This window comes from Borostomias antarcticus, assembly GCF_949987555.1.
Source record: "Borostomias antarcticus genome assembly, chromosome: 1".
NCBI classification, from domain to species: Eukaryota; Metazoa; Chordata; class Actinopteri; order Stomiiformes; family Stomiidae; genus Borostomias; species Borostomias antarcticus.
The window spans coordinates 32,139,131-32,158,383 of record NC_140234.1 but is presented as its reverse complement, the minus strand read 5'-3'; the positions used below and the strand labels follow the sequence as shown (position 1 = coordinate 32,158,383).

The following is a 19,253-nucleotide window of genomic DNA, read 5'->3' as shown; positions in this document are numbered from 1 at the left end:
GCCGCAGCCATCACCCATCAGTGCGCTGCAGTGTTTCCTGGACACCGAGCTGCAAGCATCTCCAGTTCCTCATGTGCACCAGCGGCCACCTGTGGTTGCTTCCAAGCAGCCCTCCATGGCTGTGCTCCAGCAGGCCCCATTGGCTGTGCTGTTCCCTGAGCTACAACAGACTCCTGTTCCTTGTGAGCCCCAGCAGCCTTTCATGGCTGTGCTCCAGCAGGCCCCCTTGGCTGTGCTGTTCCATTACATTTTTTTTTTTTTCCCTGAGCTACAACAGACTCCTGTTCCTCGTGAGCCTCAGCAGTCCTCCATGGCTGCGCCCCCACAGGGCCCTGACCCAGTAGGTCTTCCTGTCCCAGGCCCTGTAGTCATCCCTGGGCCGGCAGCTGACACTGACCCTGTAGCCGTAGCCATTGCTGTAGCCATAGCTGTGGCAGTAGCAGTCCTCGTTCCGGTTCCTGGCTCCAACTCCATATCTGACCCAGTCCCTGTCCCCTTAGTGGTGGCTGTCCCTGACCCCGGCAGCTCTGTTAGTAGCTCCAGCCCTGTTGGCTCCAGTCCTGTTGGCTCCAGTCCTGTGTGCTCCAATCTGGTTAGTAGCTCCAGTCCTGTTCGCTCCAGTCCTGTTAGTAGCTCAAGTCCTGTAAGCTCCAGCCCTGTTAGTAGCTCTGGTCCTGTTAGCTCTGGCCTTGTTAGTGGCTCCAGTCCTGTTAGCCCCAGTTCCTCAAGCCCCAATCCTGTGAGCCCTGCTAGCCCCAGTCCTGTTGTCCCTGTAGTCATCCCAGTCCCTGTAGATGACTCTGCCCCTGACCCCATAGTCATAGTCGTAGCTGTAGTTGTAGGGGTAACTGTAGCAGTTGCAGGTCCTGACCCTGTCTGCCCAGCTAGTCTCTGTCCCGTTAGCCCAGCTAGCTGCAGTCCCGTTAGCCCTGTTAGGCCCAGGCTAGCTAACCCTGTTCAGGTAGGGGATGAGAGACTCTGAACTCCTAGCTACCCCTGGCTCAGCTGCCACGCCAGGCCCTGTGGCCACCCCAGCCCCAGGGCTGGTCCTCTGGCGATCTTCCAGCTCTGTTCCTCCGGACACCGCTCTTCCTGCCCTCTTGCTTCATGGCCGACCACATGAGCGGTTTCGCCGGCCTAAGGGCTTCTGTCTACGTCGCCAGCTGCCTTGTTGGGTCCTTCTGTGCCGTCGGCCCCCTGGGCGGGCTCTCCTGCGCCGTCGGCCCCCTGAGTGGGCTCTCCTGGGCCGTCGGCCCCCTGAGCATTCCTGTCTGCGCCGTCGGCCCCCTGAGCGGTCTCTCCTGCGCCGTCGGCCCCCTGAGCGATCCTGCCTGTGCTACAGGGTGCTTTGGTGGTCCTGCCATCGCCACTGGAGGCCAGCTCCAAAGAGTAGAGAAATAATTGGTGCATAACCATAGAGAGAGAGGAAGAGTGGTAAATAGACGCGTTTCCGCCACTCGTGGTTGTCTGAGAGGCTCACCGATGACGCGGATGGAAAGCTGGCCCATGAATTAGTGGGGGGAGATCTGGGCGCAACATTCTGCGGGTCCGTAGGCCACGGGGATCATGTCTTGCTAGGATCCGTTGCACGTGTGCAACAAATGCTAGCGAAAATGCACCCCCGGGCGTTCTAAACCAAAGTCCACGCCACAATTGTTCTCGCTTGGAGAACTTTGCCCTTAAAGTTTAATTTGATTGATGTATAGCCATATTTTGTCTTAGATTGACCCACTGACCTACCTGAGCATGTAGAATGGTAACATGCCATATGTATCACATCAGATGCCTTCACCATGCCTTTTTTTATCCATTATTAGTACATTCCTCCCCCCCCCCCCATATACATATATATATATATATATATATATATATATATATATATATATATATATACACACACACATATTTGTCTTAAATGGATCCCCGGACTGTCCTGAGTGCATAGCTATGTCACATGCCATGTTTCTGACATGATATCCAGTCAGTATGACATTTTTCATGATTGGACATTCCTGACATTCCTTGACCCAACCCACATTGAAACCTCTCCAGAGAAGTCATATTATTTAATATTCTCATCATATTTTGCACAGTATATGTTGAAATATTCAAGAACTGATCCAATGTGTTGTTTGGCAGATATATACAGAGTTTCAGGGTGTAACTGGCCTTCTTATTTGAAATTCTGAATAAACGGAAATAAAATATTCAATTTATACTGTGTACTTAGTCACATTACAGTAATTTGGTAATATCTATGTTAATTATTTAATCTGATTTAACATCTCACAGGTCTCAGCTTTCACCAGATACCAGATTGACCAAATTTGACATTGTAGTTTAAAAGATAAAGCAGTTAAAACGCCGGTCTAAAACCGCGAACAACTTGGAAAGGGGGGCAAACAGGAACACAATAGGAGGGTTATCTCAATTCCCGCCGCTGTGCTGAAATCAACCGGAGATGTCACAACTTGGGGCTTTCCGAAGGAAGTGTTACGTTACGTTTGTTACGTTGGACATCAAGCGACGGATATCATGCTGGTATTGGCGCACTCATTTCCTTTTATTGGCTACGTACTTCCTACATAAGACAGATGAAAATGTCGAAATCTGTTTAAAATTTAATTAGGACAGAAGGCCAAGTAGATGATTTCCATAAGAAGTTGCCCTAAATAGGCTGTATCCTACGGTCTTCCTCACAAGGTAGGTGTTTTACGACCTAAAGCCATTTTCTAGGGTAAAGTTAGCCTATGTTTGATTTTAACGGGCTCCCGATAACACACGCACAGTCGCCGTTTGCTTTGCGATTTACGTCCCATGCTGTCCTGTTTCTGACTGTAGGTTTGGCTGAGGCTGCAGCAGCAGCAGCCTAGTCTCGTCTCCGACAGTAGCGTGTTGTCACCCTGCGCCATTGCCCCCCTGCCTGCCCTGCCTGGTGTCGTCTTGCCCGGGGTGTCACTTCTTCGCCAGAAGGAACCGCGCTGCTCTTTTGACGAAACCATTCGAGCCGTTGCGATGTAAGTAATAGCATCTCATTCACTCATTTGTCTTTTAATATGAAATGTTAGGGACGTGTCACTATGTTGCGCATGCCGTATGGATTTGTGCCATAGGCTCGAATAGCCTAGGGTGCTTCCTGTAGCCTCGCCTACATTATGTTGGGGGGGATGTTCATCTTATTAGGATTTGTTTTGTATTGTGCTTTTCCATATGTTTCATCTTCTGGTGGCGATATCAGACTACTTAATCATTGATGGGATGAGCCATATTGGATAGGGTAGCAGAAGTGTGAGCCTAATAAAATGTATATCTGACTAACGCACTGTCACTGAACTGTGTCTACGCCCATTGAATTTATCCACTCAAATCTGTCTGTGTTTTCTATGTGTCTCAGAGTAGCCTGGAGTGTTTCTCCCTACTGTGTATGACTGATGTGCAGGAAAGTGCTGTGATGAATGTTGTTAAGGTGGAGGAGGCCTGTATTCCAGCCCGCCATTTACCTACACTATGTCATGCATGCATGCTAGATGCTAGATTACTGTCAGTTTACCCCCCCCTCTCACTCTTTCTCCACCCCAACCCCTTTTCTGGGCCTGGCTGATCATTTGTCTCTCTTCCCAGTCACCCCCTGCTCTTAGGATAATACTGACTGACTGGCAGATAGATAGGTAGATAGATAGATGGATAGATAGATGGATAGATAGATGTAGGAATAGAGTCAAATGTATGAATGATTTCTGTCTCATTCCGCAGGGCTGTATTCGTCATGGCTGTCCTCTCACTGTCTGCTATTCCAGTGACTGTGGGCGGGGCCACTCCAGCTGTCACTCAGTTCAGCGTTTACTCAGGTAAGTTACCGATAGTGAAGTTAGGGTTTGTTCATTAGAGGGCCTGCTGTAGTTGATGGACTCACCCTGTCTGTTTTATCACAGCACTTTTCTCCATAACCTTTCCTGAGGCCCTGGCCACACTAGTCAGTAGGAAAATGGACATAACATGAGAATGTGTTGGCTGTTTGGATTATGTAGCCTATAGAATGAGTAGAACCCCAGCAAAAAGTGTGAGATGTGTGAAGCTAACACAGCTTTTGCTTCAATATTTGGTTTTAGAATGCGATATATTTCACATGAAAGAATAATGACGTTATGTCATAACGTTTTTAGCAGAGGCCCATAGACCTCCATTATAAAGAGGGTGCGCACACAGAGGAAAAAGGAGCTAGCTTACTACTGCACGGATCGGTTAAATGTTGGTGTGTACGGATCGGTTTCATTGAGGACGAAGCGACATTTGAGCAAAACTTGCTATGACAACGGCATTCCCCTTTAAACTCTTGGTCACAGACATAGAGCCGTAGAGTTTGTAGGGAGAGAATATGCTTGGCATTGTGTTGTGAAGGGGATATTCTACCCCTTCTACCATGTTTCTTGTTAAAACTCATAGGGTTCTGTTTGCATCTCTAGAAAATGGGGTTAATTAAATTCCAGTCTCAAAGCAGGAAATTAAATGGATAGTTCCAGAAGATGCTCCAAAGGTATTGTTGTATGTATGGGGTTTTAGTAGGAAGACAAATACCCTCTCCATGATAATCTGACAGGGCAATTACCGGCCAACTGTTAAACCCCGCCCTGACAGAAACAAGAGAGATCTCCCTCTGCTCTCTAACCTCATGTACCTAAAGTACCTACCCAATACAGTACAGTATGGCCTTATATCAATATGTACTTCATACATAATCATCATGTTTACAACCATCATACATTTTTTCAGCATTCATTCCAGTGACATTTCTTCTCATGGAAAATGTTATAACATGAACCGATAATGTCATAACATACTTAAATCACTGTTTTCAGTGATTTCAGTTTATTTGCACAATTACAACATATGTACAACAATTTAAAGAGCAAAAAACATAATGCACGGAAGAATTTATAGATGATTTTACCACTACTCTCTGCAGCAAAACTTTATATTAAGGTCCATCTGAAACTGCGCATGGATCATTGGCATTGGCTGGGACTGACGGAGCTGATTTTTTTAATTCAATGTTTTGGCTTGAGGGTTCATCACACAACAGCAACCCTGTCTGGTGTTGGAATAACGGTTGTGAGCTGAGATAGACAAGAAGTTGTCTCTCCCCTTCGTTTTGCCAACAGGCCGGGCTGTGTGATGATTCCTCAACAGTTAGAAGGGGGTAACTGGACTCTAGGGCAGAGTTCAGCTGCAGAATTCTGGGTTGGGAGCAAGCTCCGCCGTCTGTTCTCCCCGCCTGAGGCAGCCGACCACCAGCCCGGGTGGTGGCCATCAGTTGGCAGACTTTGCTTAGCGTACAGTGGTTAATCGCTTACCGTACGGTGGTTAACCTGTGTACCTGAGCTTGCTCTAACTCCAGTTGTCTACCTGAGCTTGTCTGTGTACCTGAGCCTGCTCTAACCCCAGTGTGCCTCCCTCTCCCAGAGCCAGCGTGTCATGACTGGGGCGAGGGGGAGGGGGCGGCGCGTGTGCTGGAGGGAGAGGCCGGCTGGCTGGACTGCCCTCTCTTCTCTCACCCCACCGTGTACAACTACAGCTCGGCCCTTGCAGCAGGCCTCAACCTGGTCTGGTACCACACGGCCACGGGGCAAGACCTGGAACAGCCCATCGACTTCCACCACCCAGACCAGAGGCTGAGCAAAGAGAGAGAGAGGCTGTGGCTGCAGCCTGCCGCCGCCCAGGACACTGGCCAGTACATCTGCATGCTCAGGTTGGACACAGTCCAGTACATCTGCTCAGTAGGACACCGATGTCTCTTCCTGATAATTAGGAGTAGCGTAAATGCTTCCTAGACGAATATCTTAATCTTATTACAAGTTAGAAACGTGATTGGATAAATAAAAAGTGTAAGACAATGTATAACCTAAATAGAAAATACTTTTTCTTAATTTCTCCAGTAGGCCTACTAGTTTTGACTGGGCACAGCGCAGTCTTCATTGCGATGCGTTGACGCACGTTTTGCAAATCGACTAGTCCAGTAGTCAAGGCTAAGAGGCACTTTTATATTTGAAAGTGTTTATTATTATTATTTTTTTTAACATTTGGATGTGTTTTTATTGTATTATTATTTTATACAATACACCAGGCATATTCTTTAATGTAATAGGCAAAATAATGAAAGACTTTGTAGCATTTTTTTCTTCTTACTTAAAAAAACAGACCAAAAATGAACCAAAAAATCTTTCTTTCTTTCTTTCTTTCTTTCTTTCTTTCTTTCTTTCTTTCTTTCTTTCTTTCTTTCTTTCTTTCTTTCTTTCTTTCTTTCTTTCTTTCAGAAACAGGACATCTTGTGCTAAGATCGCTGTGCGTCTTGAGGTGGTAGCCCCGACTCAGAATCTGTGTGACATGGCGACTGCTACGCCCCCCCAACAGGCCGTCATTCCCCTACAGGGGGGGAAGACCCTCAGCTGCCCTGACCTGCCCAGCAGGAGCCACACAGTCACCTGGTACTATGTGAGATAACCACGTGTTCTCAGACCTGGGTCTCACATTATCTACCTCCCGTTATACAGCCGAGTTCTCCCCATGCTGAGCTGTTCTTGTGCATGTGTTTACCTCCTTCAGAAGTGTAAGGCCTATCCTTTCCACGACCTAGACCGCCAGATCCAGGGGAACAGGCTGGTGGTGCACGTTATGCTGGAGTTTTACCAGGGGCCTTACTTCTGTGTGGTAACCTTCGAGAGCAGAGGAAAAAACATGACCTTCACCAGGATGATCAACGTCACTGCAGTTTGTAAGAGCCAAAACCTGTATCCTCTTCCACTTCGATGGAGTTGTCCTTTTTTCTGATAACCACACTATCATCTTGTTTTTCTCTCAGCCTCCGTCGCGTCACCCAAAGAGCCGTTTGTATTGAACCCCAACAAGGAGCAGATTTTTACTGTTAAACAAGGTACAGTAGATAGTAGAAATGGACTATCTTGACTTCTCAGGTCTCTTTCTAGAGAACATCAAATAGCTTTGAGCCAGCCTCAGTATGCTTATTAGCTTATTGATCCCTTGTTGTGTATTAAACTGTTATGCCATTTTATTTTTATTGTAAATCATTTATTGTAATGCAATTAAAATTGTTATGCAATTTTCAGATGCTCTAACCACTACCTAAAGCCCCTAATGATTCTGATCATTCAATAAAATAAGCATTTATAGTATATTGCGTTATTCCATTACCATTTTGTTTTGGCAAGTGGCTTAAGGTCAAGGGCAGTTGACCTTAGATTTGTTGTACAATCGCAATAATACACTTGAGGGTTTGAGATGGTGGCTATTATTGGTTCTTTGGTGATATCACACCACTGTCATACCAATAATAGCCATAGCCCCAAAGGTATTATTGCTTAATTACAATGTTTCTCTGAACACCACACCTGAAGTTCTCTCTGGGAAAAATAAAGTATTTATATTCTTATGTGACTATTCATCAATCATGTGGACTTGCAGGGTCGGAGGTATGTCTTCTGTGCAAAGTGAGGTTGCCATACTTGGAGGGACCCAGGGAGACGTGGTGGAGCATTGATGGGAAGCCTGTGGATCACTTATTTGCACCCCGCATCACCTCCACATCTTGGTAGGTTACCTCTCTCCCAGCGTTTCCGCTGGTAAGGTTTGGCACGATCCTTGCCACACCACCACGGCAAGATCCTTGCCGCCACACCAAACATTTGATACAAAAAACAATAATACAAATTAGGCTATATATAAATAAAACTTTCTAAATATTTCTGCCTACATGCGCTTTCAAAACCATTGTCGCGCATACATTGCTCTGATCCTAGACATGGTCCGCTTCAGACAGCTCTATCGCGAAAACTATAAATGTTACAGCTTATATTTTGATACCATAGGAATCCTGAGAACTTGCAGAACATTTCTATGTATAATATGTCCGTATGGCTTAAACACTGTAGGAATGGCGACAAGTTAGAAAAAGGGTAAAAATGCAAAATTAGCAGCTCAAAAGTTAGTGCTGCACCATATGTCCGTATAGCTTAAACACTGTAGGCATGGCGACAAGTTAGAAAAAGGGTTAAAATGAAACATTAGCAGCTCAAAAGTTAGTGCGGCACCAATTGTTTCAATGGGGAGCGCAGTTGCCGAACAAATCGTCATACCTCAAAAACGGTAAGTCACACAGCTTAGATACTTACATTGTACGAATCAGCACAGCTGTGTGAACATTTTGATGTATAATATGTGTATGAGCTGTTAAAACTGTAGGCATGGTGACAAGTTAGAAAAAGGGTAAAAATGCAAAATTAGCAGCTCAAAAGTTCCGTATCCTCTTCCTACCCCCACCCTACCCCTGACCCCTGCCTCTACCTGGACCCAGGCACACTCACACACACACAGACATACACCAGTCCTGGGCTCAGATCCCCTTCCCCTCACCCTAACCCGGGTCCGTATCCTTTTCATACCCCGATCCTACCCTTGACCCCTGCCTCTATCTGGGCCCAGGCACATTCACGCACACACAGACATACACCAGTGTTTGCCATGTCTCTCCTATGATGTTATTAGCCTCTCTTACTCTGAAAATGTAATTTAATGTTATTTATTGCTCTATAAATGTTCTTAGCCGGTAGACAAACATACTCCAGGAGCTTGCTCGATCGCCTCGTTGAGAGGGGTCAGGGAAGAATTTTTACAGCTCACTTATCTGGCCCCCGGGTGATTACTGTTTTTTTTGCTTCCCTCTGGAATATGTAGGGGTGGGATGTCTGCCCACCTCCCTTGTTCTCTGTAAAGCGCATTGTGTTGCCTCTGGGTATGAAATGCGCTATACAAATAAAGCTTTGATTGATTGATTGATTGATTGAAAAGTTAGTGCGCCACCATACGTTTCAATGGGGAGCGGACTTGCCGAACAAATCGTCATACTGTGAAAACTATAAGTCACACAGCTTAGATACTGACATTGTACGAATCAGCACAGTTGTGTGAATGTTTTGATGTATAATATGTGTGAGCTTTCAAAACTGTAGGAGTGCCTACAGTTTACAAAATGTGTGAATATTTTCAAAGCAACAGCTGCCACCACTCTAAAAACATAATGATACTGAACATTCCGCCAGCAGTTTCAATGGCACAAAAATTACTATTAAAAGTTAAATTACTAAAAAACTATAAAAAATATCACAAATCTGAATACATCCGGGAAATAGCTAAAGACGATGAACATTTTAAAGTTTGAATGAAGTTTCTAGCACAAAGTATGAAGAAGTAGTTAAGGGCCAAAAAACTGAGGAGAATAAGAAAGAAAGAAAGAGAAAGAAAGAAAGAAAGAAAGAAAGAAAGAAAGAAAGAAAGAAAGAAAGAAAGAAAGAAAGAAAGAAAGAAAGAAAGAAAGAAAGAAAGAAATAGTGGGAATATCACAAGTTGGGCTAGCTTCTACAAGCTAGCCCACCTAATTAAGATGGTCCTCTGGGAGTCTGCCTTTTCTTCATTTACGCTCAGCTATTCTCAGGCTCCCATCAGTACACACTGTGTCCGACAACCATGCAAAAGGTGGAGTTGGGCGTGCTGGCCTGGAGGTGTGGGAACAGAGAAGAGGAAAGAGTAGAAAGGAGAATATCATCAGAGGGTAGGAGAGAGAAGGATTCAGGGGCAGGGAGGGCAGAGGAACCAGAAGTGGAAAGGTCAGTAGGAGAGCGAGCGGAGGTGGCTACGGGTAGCAGCCATGTGGGTAGGAGGAGGAATTATGGGGGAAGAGGGGAGGGAGAGGGAACCTTAGTGAGTTATGGTCAATGGCCGTGTGTTGGCCCCTCCAGCACCAGTTTGCTGGCTGCATATAGATCGTGTCGTCATAGTCAAGTACTGACAGGAAAGTAGAGCTTCCTATTATCACATGAAAAACATGGATCTTTTTCTATAAAAGCACCCAATTTTCACACGTTTTTGTTAGCTTATCATCAACATGCATTTGAAAGACTTTTCGGTTGGAAAAACCTTTCATCAATAAAAATGGGTACTTGTAGGAGGGCACTTGTAGGGCTGTAGGATTGTATCGATACAACGATGCATCGCGGTACGTAGTCTCGCGATACTGTATCGATCTTTCAGCCCGGAGTATCGATACAGCGCTGTAAAATTAAAAAAATATATATATATTTTTTTTTCTTTTTTTTGGGGGGGGGATTTACAATTTTTAAATCCTGTTTAAAAAGCATATTCTACAATATTAAGTTAAAAAAGCATACATATAAATAATTTTGAAAAAACATAAATACTACAATGTTGACAGTTTAAAAAGCATGGATATCAAATGTAAAATATTTATTAGCTAGCTCTCTGTCCAGTCATTGAGTTTGAGTTATCTATATAGTGCATTTGAGCCATTCAGTTTTCAGTCTTGAACACTTAAAATCTTTCAGTAAATGATGTGTGTATCGCAATACGTATCGTATCGTATTGTATCGTGACCTCTGTATCGTGATACGTATCGAATCGTGACCTGTGTATCGTGATGCGTATCGTATCGCGAAATCCAAGATGATATACAGCCCTAGGCACTTGCAATTGCAGAAACATTCAAAGTGCACATATTGAAGTCAATTTCTTTCAAAGAGCGTGATCTAGAGAATTGCATATTGCTTTTGCTACATTTAAAACAGTAGAGACAGAGTTGTTCTGTCTCATGTCATATTCATAGAGAGGTCAAGATGTTACATTAGTAAAATTGCCTTTCAAACAGTTATTCATATGCTAACTCCCCCTCTCTGTGTTAACAGCACATCTGAATGGACAGTATGTGAATGAATGTTTAACTCAACTTGTGTTTGCTACTTTATTGAGGGTTTTAACTTGCAGGACATAGCAGGAAATTGGTTTCTTAACTGCAAAAATCTCTCTCAATGGGGACACTGGCCAAACCAGCCACCCTGTTACATTTCTCATTTCCTCTTATGCTTTTAACATCCCTTCCGGTAGGATGCTGTCTTATGATTTGGGAGACGTGGTTATGGAGAATGAACTCCGTATCCGGGACTTCAGCTCTGAGGATCTAACGAGAGAATACAACTGCTCTGCCCGCAACGGCAGAGGCTTCGATACTCAAAGAGCAGTGCTGGTGGAGGAAGGTAAGGAACTCATCACTTATGAAAACGTGACAAAACTCAGTTGGGAAAAAAATGTGACAGGCAGCTGTTAGCTGTCTAGGTGGCTACCTATACCAGGGCAGCTACTTAAGCCAACATGCATTTAGAGTATACACACATGCTCATACATCCAGTACATTGCATGTCCATGTTGCTATGCTGTTTGCCTTGTTAGGTATTTTGCGGCCCATTGCCACCCCTGTCTCCTCCAAAGTGGTTGTGCTGTATTGCTTGTTTTGCTTGTCTGTCTGCGGGATTGTTAGCGGCCGGACAGTTCAGCTCTTGTATTTGCCAACATTCCTCTTCTGAATCTGAATTTGACTTCCCATGAATGAAAAATCACCAAACTTTACACATAGGTACAGTCCTGTGCCAATAGTCCTGCTGGTGGTGTTACAGCAACCGTTTAAAGTTTAAAACTGAAAAAAGTCATAAGTCAGCCGTATGTGTTATCACTTTGCAACTAGGCCTCCCACATTTTTGGGTCAGTTGAAAAGATTTCCTACACTGCATCTTCAGACTGTCCTCCACAAACCATCCTCCCAGATTTTTGAAATATCAAAAACTAAGCCCACAGTGCATCAACATGTTTTACCGTGAACAGTAGCAGTGGCGGATGGTGAAAAAAATAGTAGGTGGGGCTGAAAGTTTGTAAACCACACCCCCCCTACCCCCACCCCCAGAAGAGTGCCAGCAGTTTACAAAATGTGTGAATATTTTCAAAGCAACAGCTGCCGCCACTCTAAAAACATAATGATACTGAACATTCCACCAGCAGTTTCAATGGCACAAAAAATAGTTTTAAAAGTTACATTTCTAAAAAAAATATCAAAAATATGAGCATTTGATGACGTGTAGCGGAGTCCCCGCCCCCTCCTCCAGACGATCCATTCTAGCATCAACCCTTGTTCGCTGACCACATAAAAGTACTCCATAGACAACCTATTGGCAATCACTGGACTATACTTTTACTGAGACACCAAGTATAGTTATTTGTGTACAAACCAATAATGTATTGGCAATGGGAAAAGGAATAGGCCTAATGCTGGGCTCTGGTACATCTTGTGTGATCGACGAACTATGTTTGGATAAGTGGTTCCAAATGTGCTTTCAGCCTTGTTGGTTTAATGTATAGGACATAACTGTACTAAATCAGTTTCATTATTGTCATCATTATTGTTGTTGTTTTTTTCTTCTCATTTTCATGTGTCTGTTTGGGGGGGTGGGGATTGTGTAGCTTTTTGTTTTGCCGTGTTTATTTGTACGCCTTTTACGAGAGGCCTGTCCTTGCATGTATGTTGTCTGGTGTTATTGTCCAGCGTACTTGCCCTCGGTGGAGCTGGGCTGCGGGCTGGGCGTGGCGCTGGCCGTCATGCTGGCTCTGTTCGTGGTCTACCACGTCTACTGGCTGGAGCTGCTGCTGCTCTACCGTGCCTGGTTCGGCACCGACGAACGCTGCACAGGTGGGCAGGTTAGGGTTAGGGCTGACTCGCTCTCAAAACAACAACCGGATCGATGCTCGGATCGCAGTAACCACAGTCTTGTCTCGCTCTCAACTAAGCCTCCGTCTCACTCCCTTCTTCTAGACGATAAGGAGTATGATATCTACATCTCATACGCCAGGAACAGCGAGGAGGAGCAGTTTGTCCTGCTGACGCTGCGCAGGGTGCTAGAGAACGAGCTGGGCTACACCGTCTGCATCTTTGACCGGGACAGCCTTCCTGGAGGGAGTAAGTATCAGAGAAATCCCTGTCAGTGTCTGTCCTCCAGGAATCAGATCAGGGTATGAAATATGGGGATCAGTTGTGTAAACGTTTGAGGAGAAGAAAGAGTATGAGCTATGAGAGTGGATTCTGTGTGTGTATGTGTGTGTGCGTGCGCATGCGTGCGTGCGGGAGAGAGACTATTCAGAGACTGACGCGGTGTGATCCCTCCTAGCCATCACAGATGAGACGCTGGGTTTTGTGGGCCGCAGTCGGCGTGTCCTGGTGGTCCTGAGCCCCGGCTACGCGCTGCGGGGGACCCAGGCCCTCCTGGAGCTCCGGGCTGGGCTGGACGGCATGGCGCGGGGGGGGCACCTGCGGGTCATCCTGCTGCAGTACCAGCCCCTGGGCCGGGGCGGCTGGGTGCGAGAGCTGAGGCGGGCGAGGGTGGCCCTGGCGCTGGTCCGCTGGCGGGGGGACAGGTCCAGAGATCTGTCCTCCGACTTCTGGAAGCGGCTCCGCGTAGAGCTGCCGGTCAGGAGGGTCAGAGACGCCCAGCAGAGGGACAGCAGCCGCCTCATCCCGCCAAGAGACACAGACACACACCGCCACAGCTCTCACAGTACAGTGGACACACAGCGAGCACACAACAACACACAGCAAGTACACAACAACACACAGCGAGCACACAACAACACACAGCAAGTGCACAACAACACACAGCAAGTGCACAACAACACACAGCAAGTACACAACAACACACAGCGAGCACACAGCAAGTGCACAACAACACACAAGTACACAACAGTACACAGCGGGCACACAACAACACACAAAGTACATAACACACAGCGAGTACACAACAACACACAGCAAGTACACAACAACAACACGGCTTGCACTCAGAACTCAACAGAGACGCTGTCAGAGACCAGTATTATGATGGCCTAAATAGTTTTTACTATGCTTGTCAGAAATTAACTGTAGTTACAGTATCTGACCATCAACATATCCATTGTGCACCTTTCATGCAGAATTTGAATTCAAATATTTCATAAGTTAAAATTATTTTTTTGTGTATTTGTTTGTTGTGTTTGATTTAGTGTTCTTTCCATTCAGTTGAGTTGCCTGTTGAAATTGTCCTATGCTTTTTGTATAATTCCTACTTTTTAATATCATGTAAATACATTTTTCAAATATTTTGTAAATAAATGTTTCCATCCATCCATTTATATACTTTTTTTTTCATTTTAGTCATTTAGCAGACACTTCTATCCAAAGCAATTTACAATAAGTACATTTGTTAGGAGTAAGTTAAGCAAAAGTATATCCCAGTCATCGTTAGTGCCATCAGCGGCCACACAGGGCGGGCCGGCCCAGTGGATATGAACCCAGCTAAGGGATATAGTGAGGATTCTCATTTATTATTATTTACTTGAATAACTTGAACTTGAACCATACAGTACACACATGTACTAAAGGTTGAAAGATTGGGAAACATTGGGGAGAGTTAGGCGGTGGAGGTGAAAGAGGCACCCAGGTGTTCCTTAGATTTGTCTTGAGTCTCTTGCGAAAGACATGTAGTGACTCTGCCATCCTGACAGCAGCAGTTGCAGTAGTCCAGGCGGGAGAGAAGCGCCTGGCGGCAGCCAACAGTAAACATTTGACGCGGTTGTGATGTCAGATACATGATATAGGACAGTATAGATTTCCATTGGCTAGCATTGCTTATTCAGCTACTACTTGATTAACATTAAGGCAATATTTGTTCTCTCTTTTCAGTTATTACACAACAGAAAAACAACAAGGATTTAATTTTAGGTACATGACAGTAAAATAAAAAGTATTGATCCCATACACAGTTAAATGGGGACATCCCTCTGGCAGAAGGCGAACGGCAGAATACACAACCTCCTCCTACCTCAGTGTGTTGGCATTGGCTTGCATGAGACTGAACGCTTATAAGTAGGAAGGGGACATTCAAGTTTGTTGCGTGCAGTTCTGTCCATCTTTCCTAGTTTTGGCGATGGTGGGTCGGCTTCTGAATGTGAATCTCTCCTGTGGATGTGTTGGAGGTTGTCCTCAGATGTATGTCTCTCCTGTAGACCCTCAGGTGCACTGTATGCATCTCCTGTAGACCCTCAGCTGTATGTCTCTCTTCTGTAGACATGTCAGAGGCTATCCTCAGATGCATGTCTCTCTCCTGTAGACCCTCAGCTGTATGTCTCTCCTGTAGACTTGTCGGAGGCCATCCTCCGGTGTATGCAGGCGAGCCGCAGACTGCTGCTGGTTCTGAGTCCGGACTACCTGACGGAGAAGAGTGTGGGCCTGACGGAGTGTCGCCTGGGCCTGTACCTGCAGCACACCAGCGGGCTCCACGTGGTCACCGTCCTGTACCAGCCCATCCCTGCGCCGCCCCGCCCCGAGGCCCTGCAGCTCCGCCGCCTCTCCGCCGCCGCCATCACCTGGCGAGGGCCCCGGTCCGAGGCACCGGGCTCGCGGTTCTGGAAGCGTCTGCGTCTGGCCCTGCCTGTCCGGCCCCTGGGCCTGGGGCGGAGGCTCATCGACAGCACCTCCTCGCACTCCGACCTGGCCGGCCTCGCCCTGCAGCGCCGGGGGACGACGAACGCGACGACGCGCAGGCAGGAGAGCCAGGCCGGGGCCAGGGGGAGGGGCCGGCAGAGAAGGCGGGGTCAGGAGCACGTCAGAGGTGAGAGGTCAAAGTGTGGAGAGGGGCGCAGTAGGACCTGTGGAGTGTGTGTTGGCGTCAGGGATCCCAACGGCGTCTTGTGCAAGGCCACGGTGAAGACGAAGCTTCAGCAGCCCTTAGCCAACACGGGTGCAAGCAGCTGCACAGCCTACTGCATAGACACAGCCAGCTACATAGATAACAACATAAACACAGCTAACAGTATAGACACGGCCGGCTACATAGATAACAGCAACTTAGACACAGCTAACAGCATGGACACAGCTAAGAGAAGAAAAATAACAAATGGTAACGACACAGCTAAGAGCACAGAGGCTCGTCCCGGACTCAGCCCTGCCCCAAAACAGCCACAGCCCACTGACCACTGCTCTGGCATCTAGCTAACAACAATACATGCCATGACTGTGCCTTATGGAACTCTCATTAATAACAGGGACAATGACAGAAGCTGCATGTACAGTACAGTATTAAGAAACATTAAACATAACATGTTAATGGCTAATGTATGGGTGAGGTTTCACATTACTGCTCTTTCCAGCAACAGCCTATTTTATATTGTGTTTGGCTCTTAGAGATTCACTAGATGTCCCCTTTCCACCACACAAAACAACTTGTTGCATGAACCTCCATGCCATTTGAGTACACAAAAAATATACACTGTATCTACTCAAAAGAAATTAAGGCAGCAATTACATTAATCTTTTTGAGCAAATTCAACTTGGTGTACCATTATGTAAATGATAGGAGCCTATTATTGTTAAACTAACATAAGGAGTTCAGCCAGCATTAAAAACTTGGCTGCATCTAAAATACAATTAAATCAAACAAACTTAAATATGCATGTTCATATTTCTATATTCATGAAGAAATTAAGATGGCTAATCATCAGAATTATGTTAATCTAACTAATGACATTTCGTTTCAGTTCATCATTGGAATCAAGTTAACCCAGCGTGTGTTTTTGTCAACATTACACAAAAAAGCTTTTGCAAATTGTTGCCTCAATATTTTTTTTGTACTTGTGTGTAGTCTACTTATTTCCATGAAGACAAGAAATAAAAATAGATGATGTACATTTTATCAATGGTTCATTGGCAATCTTTGTAAATCCATGAATGGCTTTGTTTTCTGTGCAAAATTGACATTTATATTTTCTATACATGTTAATGTACTGTAGCCCTTATCCATTCCACTTTCTCTCCCTGACATGTCAATGAAATAAAATACATTGTATTTTAGTCTGTCCAGTTTGTTCTCTAGTAACCCATCATTATGTACTGTACTATACAGTCATGTATTCAGAGTTAATCAGTAACTACTCATGAACGAATCATTGGTTCCTCACTAACTACTATAGTAGTCCCCAGTCTGTTCTCTAGTAACCCATCATTATCTACTATACAGTCATGGATTCATAGTTAATCAGTAACTACTCATTAACGAATCATTGGTTCCTCATTAGTTAACTCAGTAACTCACATTTTATATACGTTATAGTAAAGTGTTACCGGTTGATGTCTTGATTCTCAGGTAGAAAAGTAACAATACTAAATTGAAGAAAATTATTCTCACTCAAAAGTTAAGAGTTCCAACATTCTTAAAGATTTAATGACCCTGCAGTGTCCAATCACAGATTAGCTAGAACATATCTTTAAATATATGCATAAAGACCCAGCTAATGACTGACCAGTTCTTTAACAACATTTTAGTTGTCCATCCTGATCAGTGAGTGCAACATAGAGTTAGGCCACCAGACAGGTCTAAACGCATCCTCCTTCAATGACTAACAGGTCACCCAGTCTCCTTAACATAAAAATCCATAACCAGTGGTGTAGTCTATGTGATACACAGATATACGCTGTATACCCACTAGGAAAGGTCAAGAATTTCCGTATACCCACTTAAAAATGTGCCAGGATATGTAATGACATCGTTTTGTGACAGAACTTTCACCCCGTCTGTGTTACGAAGCACTGACTTTTGGACCATTGGAGCTTCCGTGGCCTGTGACCTAGACCTGTCATCACCTACCAAGGAACAAAACGGTGGCTGTCATTCCTCGTGCGAAAATGGAGAAACGACTGGCTGCAGCCGCGTAGCATTGCACATTGAAATTGAAATTAATTTATGTGAATCACTAAAGGAGATATGAAACTAAAGCAAACCCAAACTACACTCTTTCAGTGTTTTCGTAAGCCTGCCCCTGAAGCTACTGCCACTTCGGGTGACATTGCAGCTGCAGCAGATGACACGAAGTTAACATTACAGAACCAGGCCAGATCCAGCCTGGTTTATGTGCGTGGCTGGCTTGTTTCTGTTCAGAGCCCTGTACTACGAAACTGGATTACGGGGTTAGCGCGATAACTTCAGGTTCAAGACTGGTTTATCCTTATCACGAAGGTGGATCTACTTTCACCGCGTTATATCGCCATGGTAACTTATGCTGGCGAGCTAACCTGCTCGGTGGCAGGTTAAGTTCCAGATTACGGCTCGACGCTATAAAAACACCGGTAGTCAACCAATCAATACATGCAGAAAATGGCTTGTCCTTTCTTAGAGGATCCCGTGGAGCTCGGTGTGCGAATAGTTAGAGGGTCTCTAAGGAAGTAAGGAGTTTTCGGATGACTATTTATGAAAGATACCGATTTTCGGCAGAAGGGATCATTTATATCTGTCAGCTGCTTGAGCCACATGTACTGTAGCTACAGTGACACGGCGAAGTCATGCGCTTACAGTCCCACAGACTATGTATTGCTTTGCGGTTTCTTGCTACAGGTAGCTACATGTATGCTGTCGGCGATGCAGAAAACCTGAGTAAGAACACGGTCTGTCGCGCAATACGCAAGGTGGTCGTTGCCCTTACCAAGCTGCTTGACGCGTTTGTGACCTTCCCAGGCCACTTGCCCATGCAGTCCAAGAGGGCTTTTATGAAATGGCAGGTAAGAACCTACTTGATATAGCCTACTGTAAACCAATATGACGTTTACTGTTGTAGCCAATGCTGCCCACTCTTTGCATAGGTTTCCCCAGAGTGATCGGTGCTATAGACTGCACACATATCCCAATCTCCGCCGCCCTTGGAGAGAATGAGGGGGATTATGTGAACCGCAAGTCATTTCACAGCATCAATGTGCAGGTAAAGACACTTGAGTATTTGGCCTACTCATTCCTTGATATGATTGTTGCAGGAGCTGATGAAAGTTAATTGCTTCATGGCACATATGGAAATATTCACAATAATATCAATAAATATCACCCCCACCTTCCAAATTCAATTCAATGTCATTATGAGAAAAGCACATGTACAACCAAATTAGTGTCAACAGGAGCAGTACAGAACAACTATACATCATCACATCATATCAAAAAAGTAGCCTACGCCCCTACTTCACTAAACAGTGTTTAGGCTACTACTAGGCTACTAGCCCTATTAGCCCACTGCTCCAGGAAGCAAAGTTCACGCTCTCGAGTGCTGATTAAATCTAGGCAAAGCAAAACGCACAGTTATAACAACTGGTAATTAATCACAAAAGACCTACCTTATATCATAACCCAAACTCGTTTAATCCACTTCATTTTGGAATCAACTTTCAACAAATACTCAAGATCTCCGTTTTCCATGTTCATTGATGCTGCCGTTGTTTTCGCGTTTGGAAATACATCGGAGTGAATGCAGCTGACGGCTAACTATGGCTCATTCACCTCCAT

The 19,253-nt window shown here is 45.2% G+C and overlaps 1 protein-coding gene across 2 annotated transcripts; it reads left to right on the top strand.

Moving 5' to 3' along the window:
- The first annotated feature begins 2,554 nt into the window (after nt 1–2,554).
- il1rap (interleukin 1 receptor accessory protein) lies at nt 2,555–14,001 on the top strand. Of its 2 annotated transcripts, none has more exons than XM_084446616.1 (12): nt 2,555–2,703; nt 2,842–3,017; nt 3,754–3,848; nt 5,461–5,746; nt 6,318–6,489; nt 6,601–6,769; nt 6,857–6,928; nt 7,477–7,603; nt 10,966–11,114; nt 12,452–12,595; nt 12,719–12,862; nt 13,071–14,001. In XM_084446616.1, coding segments are annotated over exons 2-12 (2,076 nt in total). In that variant the 5' UTR covers nt 2,555–2,703; nt 2,842–3,015; the 3' UTR covers nt 13,787–14,001. The 2 variants fall into 2 exon arrangements, with proteins under 2 accessions (XP_084302742.1, XP_084302741.1); XM_084446615.1 differs by having other exon boundaries at nt 6,312–6,489.
- Nucleotides 14,002–19,253: the final 5,252 nt, after the last annotated feature.